The sequence below is a fragment of the Capricornis sumatraensis genome, chromosome 23, assembly GCF_032405125.1.
Source record: "Capricornis sumatraensis isolate serow.1 chromosome 23, serow.2, whole genome shotgun sequence".
Lineage (NCBI taxonomy): Eukaryota > Metazoa > Chordata > Mammalia > Artiodactyla > Bovidae > Capricornis > Capricornis sumatraensis.
Window position 1 is genome coordinate 43,457,713 of NC_091091.1, and position 22,110 is coordinate 43,479,822.

The 22,110-nt window shown below is 47.4% G+C and overlaps 1 protein-coding gene across 1 annotated transcript in view; it reads right to left on the reverse strand.

Moving 5' to 3' along the window:
- Positions 1-17,950: 17,950 nt before the first annotated feature.
- Positions 17,951-22,110, reverse strand: part of CPXM2 (carboxypeptidase X, M14 family member 2) — a 137,425-nt gene continuing 133,265 nt past the window's right edge. The window contains exon 14 of the mRNA XM_068961609.1: positions 17,951-18,204. Within this exon, the coding sequence (XP_068817710.1) occupies positions 17,951-18,204 (254 nt within the window). The remainder of the gene's footprint in view (positions 18,205-22,110) is intronic.

Below are 22,110 nucleotides of genomic sequence, written 5' to 3' on the forward strand. Positions count from 1 at the left end.
CAGCCTTCTTTGTGGCGCAATCTCACATCTATACACGATTACTGGAAAAACCATAGCTTTGAATATAGGGACCATTGTTGGCAAAGTTGTGTCTGTTTTTTAATATGCTAAGTTTGTCATAGCTCTTCTTCCAAGGAGCAAGCGCCTTCTAATTTCAAGGCTGCAGTCACTGTCCGCAGTGATTTTGGAGCCCAAGAAAATAAAATCTGCCACTGCTTCTACTTTGTGCCCATCTATTTGCCATGAGGTGATGGGACCGGATGCCATGATCTTAGTGTTTTGAATGCTGAGTTTTAAGCCTTCTTTTCCACTCTCCTCTTTCACCCTCATCACGAGGCTCTTTTGTCTCTCTTCACTTAGCGTGGTGGTTGGTGATTCCGGACTGGGCATGCACGCTGCGTGTGTCCCGTTCCTAGCCTGGCATATTTGGCTGCTACCCTGTCCTGCATCTTAGTCTGAGTGAAAGCAAGATGGCACCTCCTCTCACAAAATGCCACCCCTGGGAAGCCAGCCAGTTAAGGCACATGGATCCTATGCAGAGTGGCCGCAGCCTTGGCGCTGGCAGGAGAAGAGTGGCAGCTGTTCCAGCAAGGCCCTCCCTCCCCCTGAATCTCTCTGTCTCTTGAGGGTCTCCCCAGCCTCCCTCTAGGCTTGTCTCCTCCACCCTACTCCCCCCTGCATGGGCTAGTGTGGCCGCACACTTGGGCTTGAGACGGTAGGCCTGCGTGGGGTCAATTAACCCCAGCCCTTTGGGAAAGGGTCTGGGGCTGGCTCAGATACCACTCCTCCTGGAAAAGGGTTCCAACTAGAAGATGGACTCTGGGAAGTCCTTTTGAAAAAAAAAATTTTTTTTTCTTTTTAGTGTGGACGTTTTAAAAGTCTTTGTTGAATTTGTTACAACACTGTTTCTGTTTTGTTATTTTGGCCATGATGCACGTGGGATCCCAGCTTCCTGACCAGGGATCGAACCCATACCCCCTGCCTTGGAAGGTGAAGGCTTAACTCCTGGACCTTCAGGGAAGTCCTAATTCAAATTAGTCTTCTAAAAGTCTTCAGGAAAGGAAGCCCCGATGACCCTGTAGGGTAGCCTCCAATCAGAAGATGGGATGGCTGCATTTCTGCAGGTGGCTAAGTGGTGCTGGTTGTCCCCAGGGGCTGAGCATGCAGGGTGCATTCCTAGGTTGGCACTGTCTTTTGTTGACTCTGTGCCTGTGTCTCAGCTTGAATAAGAGCAAGATGATGCCTCCTCTCACAAACCACTGCCTGGTCTGGGAACCCGCTAAAATGGGCAATGATTCACCTTTCAAGGGATGCATGAGAATTTGTAGAAATGACTTTCTGACCTGGTTTCACACTAATACCTAGCTCTCCAGGGGCTTTGGGTTTAGGAGGGCAACTCCTTGTGGTGTGAAGGCTGGAAATCGTCAAGTGGTGCCCACTAAAGGACACCCCTAGAATAACCTCCCATTTCTCTTGCCTACATTTATTTTTCTATTGCCTGATAAATGTTACATCCAGAGCTCATGTCAGGAACAAGAATGTAAATCAGCCTCTGGCATTTATGCTGAGTGGGATGATTGATAGTCAGTAACTTAAATGTGTAAGCTGATAGTATTAATTTTTCAGTAGATTGACACATCCGCAGGAAAATACATAATGTCTTTGCAGAGTACAGATACTTCCTTCCCACAGAAGGTACATTTCTTTTTCATAAGGGTGTGATGCGTGCTCAGTTGTGTCTGACCCTTTGGACCGTAGCCCGCCAGGCTTCTCTCTCCATGGAAATTTTCAGGCAAGAATAGTGGATTGCGTTGCCATTTCCTCCTCCAGGGGATCTTCCCTGAGTAGGTTGGTGATGTGTACTCAGTCGTGTCTGACTCTTTGGACTTCACGAGGACATTAGGATATACACAGTATCTGATCTATGGGATGTAAAGATAAGTGAACAGACAAGAACTAACCCTTTATCTATTAGGAAGGCTTGAGATTTGCTGGCCTCCTATTTGCCTCTAGAAATTCACTTCTTTGGATGAAGATGTTTACATCCTGCAGACCTCTTTGTCCTTCCTGGATGACTTTAACCTGCACAGTAGCTGAGCACCTCAGTCCATTTGACAAGGAATTACCGCACCTGACTTTCCGTACCTGTGAGCTCAAGGATAGTCTTCAAACCAGAGCACACTCTCCAGGACACCCAGAAGAACACTTGGAAAGAACCATTTCCATGAAGACAGAAAGCAGCTTTTGGCAGAGAAGTGCTCTCTACAGGGGGGCCCCCCGACTCTGCCCTGTCCCTGACTTTAAACTGGGTATCCCCCATATTCTACTCATCTCTGGCCCAAGCTCACCTTTCAGATCTTTTGATCACACGGTTCCTTGCCTAATCTGTTGGCTTTGTCCATAGATCAAAGAAGTAGAAATGAAGACCAAGTAGTTAACAGATGACCAGATCTCTTTCCCAGTTTCCCCTTCAGTAATCTTGAGAATAAACTGTGAACGAAATAGCAGCGAAACAAGAAGTCAACAAGCCTGCACACAAGCCTGCACGCAGTGGGAGATGGTGACGACTCTGACTCCCATCTCCATGATTAACTGAGGTGACTCCTGTTTCCTTTTGAAAACGATCACGACTGAGCAGCATCTTCGGAGGTGGTTTTTGAGGGACACTAAGTCCACTGTCTCCCCAGATTGCCGACATTTGGATTGAAAGCAACTTTCCTTTCTACCCACATCTCTCTGATTTTCAAGTGGCGAGCAGCCAGACCTGATTTGGTAACATTTCCTTCCCTGCTGTACCCCTGGGTCTCAGCACAGTGTTTGGTGAACAGTAGGCTTCAGTCCATCTGCTGAGTAAATGAGTCGATGACTAGAAATGTTCAGCCCAGCTCTGGTTCACTTGCTACCCTCCATTGGATTACTATGCATCTTGCATCCTGAACACGTGGATGAAAGAACAATATGTTCTATCCTTCTGATTCATAGACAACACAGTCTAGGATTCCTTGTAACCAGCAGCATATCAGACAAACGAGAGGGCAGAGATCACTGGGGTCTTCACTAATGCAGGGCACGGAGGTGCTCAGTTCAGAGCATCTCCCCCTCGGTCCTTACGTGGATAAGTCAGGTTCCTGGTCCCACTTCTCACATGTGCCAGGGATGCATTCAGTGACCGTGCCCTTAGGTCCATGCTCCTGTCACCGGAGCTTCACACTTACTTCCTGCCAGCAGTGTCCCCCTCAAGGCTCTGTGTCTCACACTCAGGCCCTTCTTTGATACCCAGGAGCCCACCAGGCTCACACCAGCTCCAGCCTCCTGTCACTCTCACAGATGATAGCAGCTGGCATCTGCCTGCTTCTCAAAGATGCTGGGGGCATGAACCACCATTGCCAACCGCAGCAGCCTTACCTTGGTGTCTCCTTTCTGCATCACTTACCCAGATCCTTCACCTCTGCTTCCTGGGAGCAGCCCCTTAAGAAACTCCCTGCACCCAAATTTCTGCCTTAGACTTTACTTTCACGGATCCCCAAACCAAGGCATACAGTTAGACAAAATATCTCACTGTGGACCTTTTTCTGTTCCCATCTTGCAAACCTTTTAATTATCTGTCCTTTTACTAAACGCTGCTGCTGCTAAGTCACTTCAGTCGTGTCCGACTCTGTGCAACCCCATAGACGGCAATTTCTGCTTCTCAATAAACTGAAAGGAGCTTAGGCAAGTTCCTGACCATTCCCAGGCTTCATTTCCTCTTCAGTATAATGGAAATAATTACACCAGTCTTCCCATTTCACTGCTGTCTTGGGGGAGAGTGCTGGGAAGATGATGCTTGAAATGCTTACAGAGGCACAAGATTCACCAAAATTAGATTTGCAATTAGATCCTAAAGCTTGTCCTGCAATTTCTTAATTGAAAAGAAAAAAAAAATTTGTATCTTTCTTAAGAATTAAAGAGTTTTTCCACTCCATTTATTTTTTAAAAAGGGTTTTTTTGGTTTGTTTGTTTGTTTGCATTTTTTGTTTTTGTTTTTACTAAGCAAATACTGTTTAATCTTTGTGGAGGAGCCAATCAATATCAGCAGCTAAATCTCTGTGAAACCAGCCAAACGCTCCTAAGGACCCAAGGTTTTCTTGCTGTCCTGTCTAAACACAGTACCATTTATTTTGCCTTCTTTCTCTGTCTGCTTCTGAGATCTTCCTAAAGTTAAGATGGACTACATGCTTTTTTTTTTTTTTTCCTTTTAAGGTAGTTGAAGGAGAAGATCAACAAAAGCCCGTGACACACTTGTAAACTGAAGGAGCCACTCTCTGAAATGTTTCCATTACTCCTCAGCAAGAAGCATGCTCCTGCTCTTCTGTGTTTCTTGGAACCATCTGTGTGGTCTCTGCTGAGCTCCCTGTGGGCCTGGAGCACCCCCAAGGCTCTGCTCAAAACCCAGTCCCATGTCTGAGGCCTGGTGCCATTCTCCCTGCCTCCTCTTTGCCACCACCAGCTTCTCCTCATTGTAGATTGCTATGCCTCTCTCAGGTTGGATCCTTTTCTGGCTCCTCAAATACAACACACCGGTGTCTATCTGGCCTGTTCCACAAACTGTTCCCTCCCCCCAGAGAGATCCACCCTTTTCTTCTTCTCTTGATCTGTCAGTGGGACCGGTTCATGTTTTGAATACACATATCATTGTCTGAAGGCTTTCAGTTCAGTTCAGTTGCTCAGTCGTGTCTGACTCTTTGCGACCCAATGGACTGCAGCATGCCAAGCCTCCGTGTCCATCACCCACTCCTGGAGTTTACTCAAACTCGTTTCCATTGAGTTGAAGGCTTTCAATCCTAGACAAACACTCCCACGAGCCAAGCAGTCGCGTTTGGGTTGCCTCTTTGTAGTAAAAGGGCTCGGGATGGGTAGAAGCCTTGCACAGCTGCCCCTGCAACCCTTACTAACGGGCCAACCAACCAAGTCGACCCTAAGGTCCTCTGACCTCCTTCCCTCATTTGCATGTGTGCATGCGTAGTTGCTCCGTCATGTCCGATTCTTTGTGACCCACGAACTGTAACCCAACAGGTTCCTCAGCCCGTGGGGGATCTTCAGGCAAGAATACTGGAGTAGGCTCTAGCAGGGAGGCAGCCACTACCTTTTGCATTTTGGGAGAGATTCAAAGGCAGGCAGAGGAGTAGAAAGCTTTCTAGTGGAACAGGGAAGATTCCAGGTGTGCCCTCATGGGAGGCTGTTGGCCTAGGGAGGCTGGAGGTGAACTGAAGAGAAGCAAGCAGTTCAGGGGATTGGTTAGGGAGCATCCCAGGTGGCTCCATGGTAAAGAATCGTCCTGCCAATGCAGGAGACGCAGGTTTGATCACTGGGTGGGGACCATCTCCTAGAGGAGGAAATGGCCACCAACTCCTGGCCACCAATTTCCTGGGAAATCCCATGGACAGAGGACCCTGGTGGGCTATAGTCCGTGGGATCACAAAGTGTCAAACACGACTTAGGGACTGAACACACAGGGAGCATACTGGACTGTCTCTGGTTAGTTCCAGCTTAGAAGCAGGGACAGAAATTGGGGATGGTGTCTGTGATTCATCAAGTCCTGGCCATTATGGTTTGACCATTTACAGGGGTTTTTGTTTGGTTTCCTGAATTATTATAAGCAATGGCATTCTGACTTCCTGCAAGCCTGACTTCGAGCAGGCTGGTTTCCTGGGCTGGTCGCTGCAAATTGTGAGTCAGATCCAGTTTCTACATACGCTCTGACTGCTGTGCCTTCATGTATTCAGTTGCTCATTCCCTCTACCACTGACTCAAAACCCGGTCTTTATAACAAGATATATTTCTTTACTAGGGTTTTAGGAGAACACAGATAATTTAATCTCTGTTAAAGTAACTGAACAGGCAAGCAACCACCCTAGGGTGACCCTTGAAACTGAAAGGGTCCCTCAGTCATGTCTGATTCTTTGTGACCCCATGGACTGTAGCCCACAGGGCTTCTCTATCCATGGAACTTCCCAGGCAAAAATATTGGAGTAGGTAGCCATTAAGGTCACCAAAGGGTCTTCCTGACCCAGGGATCAAACCCCAGTCTCCTACACTGCAGGCAGATTCTTTACTGTCTGAGCCACCAGGGAAGCCTTCCTTTCTGTTAACCAAAAGAAGTATTTTGAAAATTCTTTATTTATTGATCAGCAAGAAGGTTTGATGCAGTGTTTTGAAATAGTATGTTTCTATTCTTTGCACTGGCAAAATGATCCAAGGTCACTGGTACAGATCCACCATGCTGAAAGTTCCCATCCAAATGCGTGACCACAGTAGCATCCAAAGCTCTATCAAGGTCAGCGAACTGAAGCATTTTTACACTCTAGAGTCCTTAACAATGGCTGCCGAGTTAGGGGGTGGTGCCCAGCGACAGCTTGAGAAACATTAAAAATAGCAGGCAATTCGGTGAGGTTGTCCACAAAGGACCTTGGTGCATAATGGAACATCTGAACAGAGGAGCTGAAAATACCCCAGCAACACAGTTATTCTTTTTAGTCACCATTTAGCATTTTGGCTTTTGGTTTCTGAAGTTCGGAGGCAGACTAAATTAGTAAAATATATGCAAAAATGTTCCCGAGTTCAGTGTTGCTGAAGGGTTGGAGATGCTAACTTTCCCATCAGAGAGACTTGTATTTGAGCCTTGAGTCAGTTAGGATAGAGATCTGTTGCATACAACCTGAAACCCCCTGATAATGCAGGCTGAAACTAGGTAGGTGGGAATTGTCCAGAGGAAGACAGCTGGGGACTGATATGCTGGCATGTCAGTATCTCCAGGCCGTAGGCTCTGCCATGCTCATGGCTTGGTTTCCATCTTTGAGGCCTGGATCCAAGATGGTTGCTGGAGTGCCAGCCTTCATGTCTCTGTTCCAGGCTGACAGAAGGAGGAAGAAAAAAAGAACAAAAAGGCAAGCCCTCCTTTTAATTGCACATCCTGAAATTCTCATTTACATCTCATTATCCAGAGCTTACCAACGTGGTGCTACTCCTGCCCTCAAGGACAATTTAGAGATGTAGCCATTTCCTTGTTCACATTATTAACCATTGAAAATGCCCTCTAAAGAAAAAAGAAAATGGCCCTTGAATATACTCAGGGTTCAGTTGCTACACATGAAGGAGATATTAAATAAACACTTGGGTTGGGTTTTCCAGAAGCAGCTTCGGGAATGTGGATTTCTGTGAAAGGGATTCACTGGGAAGTGAGTCCAGGAAAACGAGGTAAGAGTGTGGAGACCTTGAATCAAGAATGAAGCGTTCTAAGCAAGGACATGAGAAATGGAGTATTCCTGCCATATCAGTAAACAAAGATGTCACAGTCATTGTGATTACAGCCCTCCAAATGTGTATTGCTGAGACCTAAGGAAACCAGGAAGGAAAACAATATTTGTGATCCAGCAGGCATTGGGCTGCAGCCACTCCCTATGGTGAGCACTGAGGGACACACAGGAAATGCCCCAGACAGCTGAGATGTGTGAGAAAGAAATTATTTCAGTGAGCCCAGACTCTTGCATCTTCCCATACACAGAAAAGCACTAAATTCCTCAACTTGGGATATCTGGTTTTCTTTAAATAACAATAATCTTCTGATGTTCTGACTACCTGCCCTGTGTTGTAAGATTTCTATATAACCTGGCTCCTTCCCTTGCCTCCTTGGAAGAATTCTCTCAGAGCTACTTGAGACGCTGTCTCCTGGGCTTAAGTCCTAAAACTTTCTGCTAAATAAAACATAACTCTCGACTTTTAGGTTGCAACTATATTTTTACATGGACAAACGTGTTATAAACCAAGTGCCATCATGAGTGACCTTGACCAGCCCCTCTGGGACTCCTGGAAAGAATCTACATTCAACTCAAGGGTCAGGCAGTTGGAGTAATTACACAGTCACACCTACCACTCACTGGGGAGGGGATACCCAGGGGAGAAAATGTCCTCACTATTCTGGTTCTGCAGATACAAGCAAAGTGAACCCTAAAGCTGGAGGGTAGCCCCAAGCCTAGAAAGATCATTGCTGGCTGCTGGAAGTAAGATCTCACCTATAGTCTTTCATTTGTCATCTGCATATTTTGAACACAAATCAATTAAGAATTGTATATCTGCTTCCATGGTGGCTCAGCTGGTAAAGAATCCACCTGCAGTGTGGGAGATGTGGGTTCAATCCCTGGGTTGAGAAGATCCCCTGGAGAAGAGAAAGGCTACCCACTCCAATATTCTGGCCTGGAGAATTCCATGGACTGTATAGTCCATGAAGTCAAAAAGAGTCGGACATGTCTGAGTTACTTTCACTTTCACTTTCTTTTCAAGAAAGACAACAGCAATTTTCTATTTGAACCTGTGAGTTGTTATGAACAGTGTCTAAGATGGTAGTGTGGAAGCTGTCAGCCCTCTATGGATACTTATGTCCGTGTCTGTAGCTCAGAAAGAACTTTACCTTTAATTGTGTATTGGATGTTTTCCTATCTTCAGAAGCTGTTAATAAGTAAAATTACAAAGTCTTTGAAACGAAAGGAGCAAGGATCTGATTGGTTTATAGAGATAAACACTTACATAAATTATTTCATACAATTATCAGAAAATAAGGACCTTAAACTTATAATTCTCTAATATGCTGGCTAAAGCTAACTTAGAAACATTTTAGGAATCCATACAACTAAGGCAAATCTTTGGAAAATGAGACTAATTTAATTATTTTGACTTAATAAATACTACTATGTCTTCTCTAATTGATTAATGCTATGTATAATAGGGGACTTTTATTCTAAAGGGTGTTTTTTCTTAGACTTATTCTCTTCTACTTATCAAAGATGCTAACATTATTCCTAGTTAATATTTCAAGCTCTGAAAAATGTGAAGTTTGTGTTCAACTAAATTGAATCATTTTTCTGACACACTCTATATTTCAACAGCAATTGTGTTTTGTAGTGTGTCAGCATGAAGATAATTTCCAAGATCTTTAAGTAATTTAAACCCTGGGACTGACACCAAATTGCATTAACTAAAGGATAATCATTGGCTGCCTAAATCATTTCTAAGCAAGATGAATGCTGAAATGATTACTAAGCACAGTTTTGCATTGATAGAACTCTGCTTCTCATTTTTATATTCATTGGGCTATATTAATGAACATGAACATTTTTGCTGCTTTTAGAGATTCTTTTAAGGGAGGTATGTGGCTACAGAAAGTTGTTATATTGATATATGAACTCTGCTAGTTGCTAAAATGCTGATGAGTGACAAGGTTCTCAATTAACCACCCCACAGTTTGCTGGATAAAAAAGAAGTTGCTTACTTTGGTTAAAAGTTATATTGGACATAATCAGTTAAGACAATACCAGAAGCAACAGTGATAGGGAAATACAGCTATGTACATGCTCTTATTTTTCAAGGAAAAGAGTAGCTCTGCCCTAAAGCAAGCTGTTCTCTAGCGGAGTGTAAGTTTATTCCAGAATATGGAGGAGCTAATGAAGAATAAACTTACAAAGTGAATTTTATTTATTTTTTAAAGCTGAATTCAGAAACTTACTGAGTCTCCCTATTTTGAATCACTCTATAGTTGTTTGCATGGGTTTTGTAAGAACCCAGTCTCTTTCTTCAGTTCAGTTCAGTTCAGTTCAGTTGCTCAGTCGTGTCCAACTCTTTGCGACCCCATGAATCGCAGCATGCCAGGCCTCTATGTCTATCACCAACTCCCAGAGTTCACTTAGACTCACATCCATCGAGTCAGTGATGCCATCCAGCCACCTCATCCTCTTTTGTCCCCTTCTTCTCCTGCCCCCAATCCCTCCAAGCATCAGAGTCTTTTCCAATGAGTCAACTCTTTGCATGAGGTGGCCAAAGTACTGAAGTTTCAGCTTTAGCATCATTCCTTCCAAAGAAATCCCAGCGCTGATCTCCTTCAGAATGGACTGGTTGGATCTCCTTGCAGTCCAAGGGAGTCTCAAGAGTCTCTCTTTCTTCCTAGGATATAATTGAAAAAATTACTTATGCAACCAAGGTCTTGCCTGGAATGTCATATGAGAAAATGATTCTTATTTATTCTGGGATGACCTATTTTTTTAAACAGCCTTATTGAATATAATCTATATCAGACAATTCATTAAAGTGTACCATTAAATGACTTTTCAGATATGTGTAGTCGTTACCACGATCAACCTTAGAACATGTTCATAACCCGCTAAAGAAACTCCATACCCCTCAGCCATTACCTCCACCCAACCTCCTGATCCCTGCAGCTCTAGGCAACCACTAATCCGCTTTGTCTTTATGGATTTGCCTATTCCAGACAGTTCATGTAAATGGAATCGTACAACATGTGGTCTTTCGTGACTAATGTGTTTTCACTTGGCATATTGCTTTCCAAGTTCATCTGCGTTTAGCATGGATCAGTATTTCATGCCCTTTTATGACTGAACAATGTTCCATTGTAATACTAGGTCACATTTCATTTATCCACTTAGCCGTTGATGGACATTTGGCTTGTCTCCACTTTCTAGCTACTATGAATTATGCTGCTGTGAACGTTCCCACACAAGTTTCATGTTGACAAGTTTTCATTTCTCTTGAGTATTTACCTACGAGTAGAATTGCTGGATCGTATGGTAACTCCACGTTGAGCATTTTAAGAATTCTGCCAGACTGTTTCCTAAAGCGGCTGCACTTTTCTCTAAAAATAGGCCTTTTTTGTTGCTAGATCTTTTGGATGCTGAAACTTCCAAACATTTCAAATACATTAACATTGATTGACTCGCCACAGTATCTGTAAGCAGCAGGGATGACTAAACCCATTGAAGAGGTGGGAGATCTCAGATAAAGAGGCTTTTTAAGTGCCACTCAGATGGCCAGAGCAAGGGTTACACTTAAGCCCATCCCTCAAAGCCCCATCCCTTCCCTCTCTATTCCAGTGCCCCCCTCCCAAGAGGGGCCATGATTCATGGGAGGGCTCTTTCCTTCCTCTGCAGGCCTGGGGGTGCCAGTGGAACTTTCTCCATGAGGTTCAAAGGTCCCCCCTTTCTTCTTGCCCTGAAGAATTCCCCTGGCCCTGTGCAGTGTGCTCTGATGGAACCTGCTGAAGGCACAGAGCCAGAATCTGATGTCCTGGAGTCTCTGGGCTTCCCAGAGCTTGACGAGGACAACACCCGAAGGACAGTGGCCGTTGCTGCGTCCCTGTCTGGGAAGCCTGACAGCTAGAGCACATGTCTGGAGAGAACGGCGAGGCAGACTCAGACAGGACACTGCAACTCTCGGTGAAAATTCCTTAAAAGCTGATGCCATGCAGTAAGGATTCTCCACGGCCAGATGTGCTTCTGTGGCTCCGAGAGCGTCTGTCTCCTCAGCTCAGCTAGCTCTCCCGTCTGCTCCGCTAATGCAGGTTCCCAGAGCAGATCAAGGAGCAGATCAAGATGGTTGCTTCCACAGTAGTGATTAACTTAAGAAACAAAAGCAGAAATTAAAGTAGATGATCTATACTGATTTCTTCCGGGCCTCAGCCTGTTTTCTCATTTGGAGAATAAGAATGATGCTTATCTCTAGGTGCAGCTATGAGGATTAAGGGGAAGGAACTGGCAACCCACTCCAGTATTCTTGCCTGGAAAATCCCCTTGGACAGAAGAGCCTGGTGGGCTATAGTCCATGGGGTCACAAAGAGTCAGACATGATTGAGCAACTAACACTTTATACTTTACGAGGATTAAAAGTCATACGCATGGTGCCGGGGACATAGTACCTGAATAAAAAAATACTTGGCTTCTTCTCTGCCTCTTAAGTGGCATTAGTGGTAAAGAACTAATAAGAGACGTGGTTTTGAACCCTGGGTCGGGACGTTCTCCTGGAGAAGGAAATGGCAACCCATTCCAATATTCTTGCCTGGAGAATCCCATAGATAGAGGAGCCTGGCGGGCTACAATCCATGGGGTTGCAAAGAGGCGGACACAACCAAAGCAATTTAGCATGATTTACACTGCCTTTTAGTGCCTGCAGTGTGCCAAGTGCCAGCCTAAATGCCCCCCAAGATGGACCCTCACCACAGACATGTGAGGGAGGTCCTATTATTATATAGACTCTACAGATGAGAAGACTGAATCACGGAGGCTATATCGTTTACCCAAGGTTGGCTAGGAGCTTGGAGCTGTATCTGTGTGGCATAGGACAGATGGACAGAAGGAAGAACTCTCATAGTCTAAGAGGCAGGGCTGAGACGACAACCCTGATTGGCTTCAAGAAAGATGCTTCTAAACATTTTTCTCTAAAATGAGTTAGAGCTGAGTGAGAGAGGCTTGAAGGGGCCTCCAGAAAGAGGTCCTCCCGCAGATGCTGAGAAATGGACCAGACGCAGAGTTCACTAACACAGGCAGCAAGGAGCGTGAGTGGAGCCTGCGGCCCTTCTCCATCAGGCCTGCTCTCATGAGAGAAGAGGCAACAAGGAGCGCCAGGGTGATGCTCACCTCGGGGAGAGGACGAAGCTGCGAAGGACACAGAGCTGCACCCCCAGTGAGCATCACTAACTGAGAATCAAAATGGGGCCGGGAGTGAGGGCAGCATCCAGCTGTCAGGCCGTCTGAGGTGGGCAGAGCACTCCGACGGCGAGAAGCACCCAGTCAGGCCCAGCGGCTTCTTTAGGGCTGTACTGCGCGTTCACTGGCTCCTCACCGACAGTTTCCCCGGACAAGCTCATCAGACAAGGGTTCCCGTCTTCCCTCCTCTGATTTCCCAAGTTCACCCCGACTCCATCACTTTCTTTGCTCCTAGGAAAGGCCGAGAGGCACAGAGTGCAAGGCTGCTCCGGGACCTAATTATGGTGTTCCAGAAGGGCAGTGGAAAGAGCATTGCTCTGAGAGTGTGGCCTCTGCTGTGAACTGACACACAGCTTTGGATACTTTGTGCCTCTCCCCGGACCTCGGTTTTTCCATTTCTAAACCCAGGGGGATGGGACTATTTAAGGATGGAAACGTGGGCCATCAGCGCTGTCACCCTTTCCCACACCCAGAGCAGACATAGCTAATCAATTGTCACATTGCTTCCTACTGAGGCAGGGCTCTGCTTCAGAATCTTTCTCAACACAGGGCTCCAAGCAGCTACTTACTGATGTATCAGAATTGGCCTGCAAGGGGACACGTGGTCTCCACCCCTGGAAACCTCATTCATCTTGAGGTGCCCCTCAGCTCTAAAGACCTGTCATTCTCCTCCGTACTGGAGACTCTATCCCAAGGGTTCCATTGCTCTGATTTTTTTTCTAATTTTTTCTGGACACCTTGTGTCTTGGCTAGGAACTTGGAGCTGTATCTGTGTGGCAGGGGGTAGACGGACAGAAGGAAGAACTCCCATAGCCTCAGGAGAGATTGTTCCTGGTACCCAGAGCTCAGCTGCAGATTCTGGCTGCGGGGAGCTTGTCTCTGAACAGCTTGCTGTTTAGTCCTTCAAGGTGCGGCTTTGTGGGTGGCAGCGACCCCAGCCACTGTGACTCCCCCATGGCCATGGGGATGTCAACACAAAGTGGGGTGGGAATGTGAGCTTCTCCAGGCTGGGTGGTGACCTCCAGGACCAATTCTAAACCTGAGAATCTGTGCTACTTTTCTGGCCCAGCCACCCAAATAGCACGTAAATATTAATAAAACATCCTTTATGCTACATCATGACTTGGACATTAACAAAATGTTGTGGCTTTAAAGTTGTTCATTTGGAATTAGCAGATGTAAGCCTGTATACATAGAATGGATAGACCACAAGATCCTACTGTGGAGCACAGAGAATTATATACATTATCCTATGATAAACCATAATGGAAAAGAATATTTAAAAAGAATATATATATACACAACTGAATCACTTTACTGCACAGCAGAAATTAACATAGCATTGTAAATCAACTATACATGGATTATACACAGTCCATGCAATTCTCCAGGCCAGAATACTGGAGTGGATAGCCTTTTTCTTCTCCAGGAGATCTTCCTGATAACCCAGGTCTCCTGCATTGCAGGTGGATTCTTTACCAGCTGAGCCAACAGGGAAGCCCATATATATATGTATGTATGTATGGGAGAAGGCGATGGCACCCCACTCCAGGACTCTTGCCTGGAAAATCCCATGGACAGAGGAGCCTGTAGGCTGCAGTCCATGGGGTCGCGAAGAGTTCGACATGACTGAGTGACTTCACTTTCACTTTTCATTTTCATGCATTGGAGAAGGAAATGGCAACCCACTCCAGTGTTCTTGCCTGGAGAATCCCAGGGATGGGGGAGCCTGGTGGGCTTCCATCTATGGGGTTGCACAGAGTCGGACACGACTGAAGTGACTTGGCAGCAGCAGCAGCATGTATGTATGTATAACTCAATCACTTTACCGCACAGCAGAAATTAACATAGCATTGTAAATCAACTATACTTCAGTAAAAAAATACTGAAAAAAAGGTTGTTCTTAATATCTTTGTTACACAAAGACTAGATAAATCTCAGGGTTTCCTGTTAAAGTCATTGAAACTGAGATGCGATCCCTGAAGGATCCTGATCTGAGCAGCTCCTTAAATGCCCTTTAACCAAAAACACAGGTGACATTAAAAAGAGCAGGGCTGCAGTGGCCACCTGGGCCCTGAGTGGGAGAGTAAGGATAAACAGAGGATTTTCTGCCAGAAGCAGATGTTTTGTGTTGATTTTACTCTAAAGAAAGACATCCAGATGGAAAGCAAAACCCTTTTACAAATCTTTCAAACATGTTTCTATCCAGTCAAGTCTTACACTTACCTATAAAAGTGAAGACTTTTGAAGAGGTAATAACATACTGGATAAATCCATGTTACAACTTTTCAGTTTCTGAAATCACATCTTCTTAACTTTTAAGGGATCTTACAAAGCAGCACACAGACTTCCCTGGTGGTCCAGTGGTTCAGACTCCATGCCTCCATGGAAGGTAACACAGGTTCGATCCCTTGAGGGGGAACTAAGATCCTGCACGCTGTGCTGTGTGGCCAAAAACATACAACCAAGAAGCAGCACGTACACAAGGCTGGTTCAGTTCCACACGTATTTACTGAGCATGTGCTGTGAGGAGGAAGCTGAGCCAGCCAAGTGGGGCAGAGACCCAGGGTGATGACATCATTCTTGCCCTTGGGGAGATTCTGGGACAATGGCCAGGAGAACCAGCCATGAGACGACTCCTAGTGGAAAGGGGTGGACAGCTAGAGGCCCTGAGGGCCCAGTCCATCTGTCCCAACATGTCCATGTTGTGAGAGCAAGGAAGGCTTCCTGTAGGAGGTGGCATTTGAAAAAAGGCTTTGAGAGGAGCAGGAAGGTTTCCAGCTGTGGGGAGAGACAGGGATGCAGAGGCCCAAGGCCACCTCTCAGCAAGATCCGGGAGGGGTAATTCTGGCTGGAAAGCAGGAGAGAAGTCCAGTTGGAGAGAAGCCCCAGGAACTAGGTGAAGGAATATGGTCTGGGCTTGGCTCAGCAAGGAGAAGCCACTGAATTATTACAGAGCCAACGGGGAGCCCACCAAAGCGGCGGAGTAGAGAAGCAGCTCTAATGGACCAGAGCATCAGGATCTGGGATATCACCTCTCCCCCAGAGATCAGGGGACATCACAGCCCCACAGGCCTTCACAGTCCACAAGCCCATGGGCTTACTCCACAGGAGCAGAGGAGAGAACAGAGAGACTGCCCCGCCCGAGATCACACACCAAAGGGCAGTGCCAGGCCTGGAAGCCACAGCTCCAGCCTGCAAACCCGACACCTGTGGCTGGGCTAAGTCTGAAGATACACTTGCAGGGGGCTGAGAATTGCTGAACGTGGCAGATGGTGAACCACAGCCCCACGGGTTAGAGAGATAGACGCTGGCAATGAGAGTCATCTCGGTGCCAAGTGCAGGGACCAGGCTTCCCAGCAGGATGCAGCAGGGATCTGCCAATCCACTGTCTGCCGATGCCCTTGGAATGCTAATCCTTCTGAACTGCAGGGCTGGTTGATCATTTCAAGGGTTTTCTAGTGTCACCTGTCACAACTAACGCTGCAAGGGTTTTCCTACAACAGGCTCCATGGAGAGCTATGTGGTGAATAGCTATATGACTATAGAAAGTTAAATTCATTCAAATCATGTAACTAGAAATGTTTTCCCCAAGTTGTACGAGTCACATTTCAAGTGCTCAAAGGCCACGTGTGGCTACCGGCTGCTGTGTTAGGTACCACAGAATCAGACATCTCCATCACCGCAGAAGGTTCTTGTGAACAGCAGGGGTCAGCTAACAGTGCCCCAGACTGTGGTCAAACCCAGCTGCAACATGTTTTTAGTTTTGGCCTCCTTGTAGGATCTTAGTTCCCCCACCAGGGATTGAACCTGGTCCACCACAGTGAAAGCATAGCATCCTAACCTTACAGGACCTCCAGGGAAGTCTCTGCCACATGTTTTAATGAAGTTTTACTGGAACACGGCCACGCCCGCTTGATTTATGTATGGGGTATGTCTGCTTTTGTGCTAGAATAGCAGAGCTGAGTACTTGTGACAGAGACTTTATGGCCTGCAAAACCTAAAATATTTACGATGTAATCCTTTATAAGGCTGCCGATCTCTTGTGTAGATTCTCAGAAAGTGCCATGAGACTCTTTTCTGGGAAGGCACTCCCTGGCATCTCCAGGAGTTACTAGTGGGTCCCAAGTGTCAGGATGACTTCACCCCAGCACAGGCGCCCCCATCCCCACCCTGCGGCAGGGGACACAGAGCTGGCCGCACCTCTACGGACCTTGATCTGGGTACAAGCTGCCCCTCTAGAACAGGCGCCTTCTCCAGGGTGACCAGCTGCAGAGAGAGGAGGTGGGGCATGGCGTCTGGGTGGCTGCGAGTCTACCCGAGAAAACCACACGACTAGAAGGATCTCACCACTTGCTTTATTTTTCTCTTCTTCCCAGGTCAGTGAGGCAGCAACATTAATAAAAAGCGAAACGAACTGTGCTCTTGCATGGAGATTCAGTAACCCCTCCCACACCAATGCTCCCTGATAATTCTAAGAGCTTTTCATCAAATGGAGTCTAATCTGGATGGCCCAGCATCCCACATACCAAAAATAACTGCCAGGGTGATGTCAGGCAAGCTTAGGAATGCTCGTTTCCAGGAAAGGAGGACTATATTGAACAGGGAGGGCTGGCGGTCAGCCTCTTTTGCTCTTTTCAAGTCCCAGCAGGTCAGAGAGCCAGGCTAACTGCTCTGGTTCCTTAGGGAGGCTGGCACCTCCTTCTGTCCCTGTTTAGGGAGCCCCCGACTGCAGCAGCAAGAAGTTTTGGGGGTTCTCTGTGGGCCCCACTGCACACCACTCGACCCAATGCACGCCTGCTGCCCACGATCACTCTTGAATTATTTCAGCCTTTCTCTCCTTTTATGAGCATGATCCTTTGTTGAAAGGGGAACTAAGCTAAATCAAGAGGCAGACTGATGCTCACTTGGTAACGTCTCTATTGTCAACAGAGTGCAGGATTCATCTGCAGCAGCTCGGAATGCCCTGGGGCCAGAGAGGGTGGGTTCTTAGAATGCTTGTGAGCATCTCAGCTGGTAACATTTGGGCCAGCAGAGCCCTGGGAATGGTGCCACTTTCACCATGCAAATTGTAAATGCACCAGGAATTCTTACTGTCACGCAAACAGGAGAAGCACCGGTTTCCTTTCCTGTACAGCCCGGAGACCCTCAAAAGGAAAGCTCCTCCCTCTCTCTCTCTCAGAGTCCCAGGTTGGCTTGTTGAATTATTTCACCTCTACCAGCCTTCCTCTGCTGCTTTGCCCAAGTTATTTGGATAAATGGGAACAAAGAAACTATCCTAAGTCCCCTGCTGGGGGCCAGCCTTGCAGTGCACACATACTCCCAGGCCTTCATGAATTACAGAGAAAACAAGGAGTGAGTCCTCTATGGAGCTACAACCAAGGTGGTTTAATTTGCAGGGGTCCAGGGCATGACTCAGAGTTGGGAGGTCACCCGCGCTGTCGTCTCTTCCGCCCCCGCAGCTTCAACCGCCTGGCTGGCAGGCTGACGGGCTGCTTTCCGAACTTCTCCATGATCTCTCTGATCCTGGCCAGGTTGGTTTTGCTGAGCGTGAAGTCGCACTGCGTGGCCCCCATGTCATAGCCGACCATGCAGTTCTTAGTGGACGAGGTGAAACCTTCTGCCTTGGCTGTGACCACATACTCTCCAGGGTTGAGGAGGCGCCAGTAATCCCCATCGCTGGCTGTGAAAAGAAAATAGGAGAATTGAGAGCAGTCCCTTTCTAACACAGATACCAACCAGCCCTGTTATTCCAAGACCAGTCTCCTGGCCAGGGAGAGACTTGGAGGCAGGCAGTGTGGAATTCGAGCCCCAGCAGATGCAAATTCTTAGTACGTTTTGGACACCGAGATGTTTTCCTTTTGGGACGTTACCTTAATGGTTTTAACAGGAAGGGGACTGGGGTGTAGGCTCCCTGCAGTGTTAATACGCATGAGCAGAGATGGAGACATGATCGCTAACATTCCTTTCTGACAATACACACCATTCATTATGAACTTGAACTTCTAAACCGTATGCCCTTGCCACAGAATGCCACCTTGAAAAGCCATCTGTGCCTGGTTTCCTGGCTTCCCTTAGCACGGCTATACACGTAGAAGAGTAGTATGAGGGCGGGGCTCTCCACTTCTGAAAAAGAAGGAAGAGGCTACAGAGGACTTGGGCCAAGTGACCTGGAAGGAGGTCCCAGATGTCTGCACCTCATTCCATGGTCTTCCGTGAAGAAGTGGAGCTTCAGGGGTAGGTACACGTTGCAGGCAGTGTCCCCTGCCTCCTCCCCAGCACCCGCTCAGTGACACCATTGATCAGGCATCCAACAGGGATCTAACTGGACCCGTATCCATCCTCAGCTCAAGGCTAGATTCTTGTTGAATAAAGCAGGATCTGAGGCCAAGGCCACTCCTCCCCAGGGAACCCACACCTGCTGAGATCACTAGGACCCCTGACATTAAGGAGGCTTTGCAATAGAAAGTTCAGTTCAGTTCAGTTGCTCAGTTGTGTCCAACTCTGCAACCCCATGGACTGCAGCACACCAGGGTTCCCTGTCCATCACCAACTCCCAAAGCCTGCTCAAACTCATGTCCATCGAGTTGGTGATGCCATCCAACCAACCATCTCATCCTCTGTCATCCCCTTCTCCTCCTGCCTTCAATCGTTCCCAGCATCAGGGTATTTTCCAGTGAGTCAGTTCTTTGCATGGGGTGGCCAAAGTATTGGAGCTTCAGCTCCAGTCCTTCCAGTGAATATTCAGGGCTGATTTCCCTGAGGCTTGACCAGTTGGATCTCCTTGCAGTCCAAGGGACTCTCAAGAGTCTTCTCCAACATCACAGTTCAAAAGCATCAATTCTTTGGTGCTCAGCTTTCTTTATGGTCCAACTCTCACATCCACACATGACTGCTGGAAAAGCCAGAGCTTTGATTGCTGCTGCTGCTGCTAAGTCACTTCAGTCGTGTCCGACAGACCAAAAAGGAAATGTCAATTCTGACGCAGTGCACAGAAGGATGAGACAGGTGCCAATCCCCCAGACTGACCCAGTCAAGCTCCATGGTAAGCAATGTGACAACCTCCATTTCTACAGGAGTAACTGGAAGCCCAGGGAAGCGTCACATCTGCACAAGGTCACACAGCTAGTGCTCTGCTGGTCTCAGGGCCAGGCTTGTTCTCTCTCTCAAGACAATCTGTCCTGTCCGGTCTAAAAAGAAAGGGCAATGTAGGCCTGGGCAAGGTTTACTCATCTGAACGAGTCCAGAAGTCCTCTAATGGATGGACGAGAACTCTCTGTGTGAGTGAATATGTATCTTACACACACATAACACTCTAAAGCACCACATTTAAACTGACATCACAAATCTCTGTTTATCTGAGACGTCCCATGCAATGCATGCAGTGAGCTCATGAAAGCACAGGATGTTGTGAAAAATGAAAGACGCAGGCAGTTGTTCGCCACACGCTCGCAGAGTCCGCTACCTGGTAAACAGGCCTCAACGTGAGAGCCCTGGGCATATAACACAGGAGGGCAGCTCCCTGTCTTTCTCAGCACCTGCATCTTTCTCCAGTGAAAATGCAAGGTTCTCAACTACATAAAATGCTGCTTCATGGTTTTTCAGAGACCAAGAGCTGCGTCTGGCCGTCTTTGTCCAGTTAATCAGATGGCCCCGACCTCCTGGGCAGAGTAGGCATCCCCTGAGACATTCCTCCAAGCTCTCAGCTCCCAGACACACCCACCGGGGGAGCCTCTGCTCCTCTAGACCTCATGACCTGAGTGTGAGTAGCTTCCCTGTCCCGTCCTGGCCCTGTGCTGGGCCCTGGGCTCCATACAACCTGTGCTTCCTCTTTCCCACTTGACCCTGGGTTTCAATAGTGCGTCCTCCAAGCACGCCAGCTGGATTGAGCAGGAGGAAGACAAACAGTCATACAAACATGAACCCAAATGTCCTATTCCTGCGAGAAGTTGAACACCGTACATCTCAACTACTGTGGATGCTTTCTCCCCACAAACGCAGGGGTGGATTAGTTAAGGTCAGGAACCAGCCTCCTGCCAATGGCTGCCTACCCTGATGGAGGCCCCTGGAGGTGAGACCTCTCAGTAGGAGTGTCCACCTCGAGGACACACGGGAGGTCAGTTTGAAAGCCCCCAAGGAAGGGGCAGCCCAGGTTCTCACCAAGGGAGGTGCCCAGGGAGCCAGAGGAGTGAAAGCAATCCATAAATAATACATGCTTGTCAGCACTACTAATTCAGATTTATAAGATGGCTGTGGAATTCTTTTTCTCCCAGCAACAGCAGAAGGCTCCCTCCTCACACCCTCCTCGATCCACCTGTCTTTGGTGTGCCAGCCTTCTTATTGTGGTGCCCTGCCAGGTGTGTGCTCGGGGGCTGCATTCTGTGGGGCTGCATGGGGAGGCTGGCACCCAGCTGGCACTGCCCGGCATGGATGGATGGAAGGGGCAAGCCAGGTCCTAACGGAGGGCCATTCATTAGCAGGTTGTGTTAGTGTCTCCCGAACAAAAGACAGTCACATGGCATTCTGAGCCAGATGTTGGGCCAGCACATTTGCATGCATTTAGAAAACATTCTTAGCAACTTCACCCCCTGTGGAATTCCATTTCATACACCTGCTTATTTTATGCAAAAATCCCTCCTGGAATAAAACCTGTCAGATCACATAAGCCTCAGACAGAAATCAGGGCAGATTCAGAGCTTATGTGACGCACGGGAGGACCCTGAAACCAACACGATGAAGAACCGTCCGTGACACACGGGATTCCTCTGTAATGAGAAGGTGCTGGGAGATTATTTTGGGGGAATAAAGGGAGGGTGAGCAGAGTTTCCTATTAGTTCATCGAAACTCTCCTTGATGACAGGGGCTTGAAATTCTGAGCTCATCAGGCAGGGTTCTCTCTGCTGTCTTGGGGGGCCCCACAGACATTTTATCTCCCACTCTGTTTAAAACTCTCCTTTTCTCACATTGCCTACAAGGCGCTAATGGTCCAAGGAATGTTTCAGGCTCCTTAATGAATCACTTTTTTATAGAAGCTCATTAATAATGTTTAAAATACAAGTCCTGGGCAGAACCAGATCACACAGCCCATTTGATCCATAAGGAACACCCGTCCCTTGCATGTCTGGCCCATGACGAATTTACAATCTGCATCTGTTGAGTGACTGAATGAATGGACCAGTGTGTGCCCGTCTATGTGGGGCTCAGTTCAGTCCAGTTCAGTTCAGTGGGGCTCCTACATACCAAATGCCATGCGACCCAGTGTGTGGCCTCATGGTCAGTAGCTATAAGATCCTGGGGGATAAGTGGTGGGATGCTCAGGAAATAACGGCTGAGTGAAGAAACAGGTCAACTATCTTGAGAGAAGGTGATTCAGGGCATCACACCGTAGACCACCGCTTCATGGCATTTCAGATGCATGTCACCCGTTGACACCATAATTGTCCTTCTCTGTCAGGCACGTGAGTGGGCAGCCTGGCATCGAAGAACACCTGGGCCAGGGTGACACTCTGCATGTACGGAATCCCAGCCTCTCCCTGCCCAGAGCCTCTGCTTCCTCGCAGGTCAAATGGGGTCATTTCAGGGAGGACAG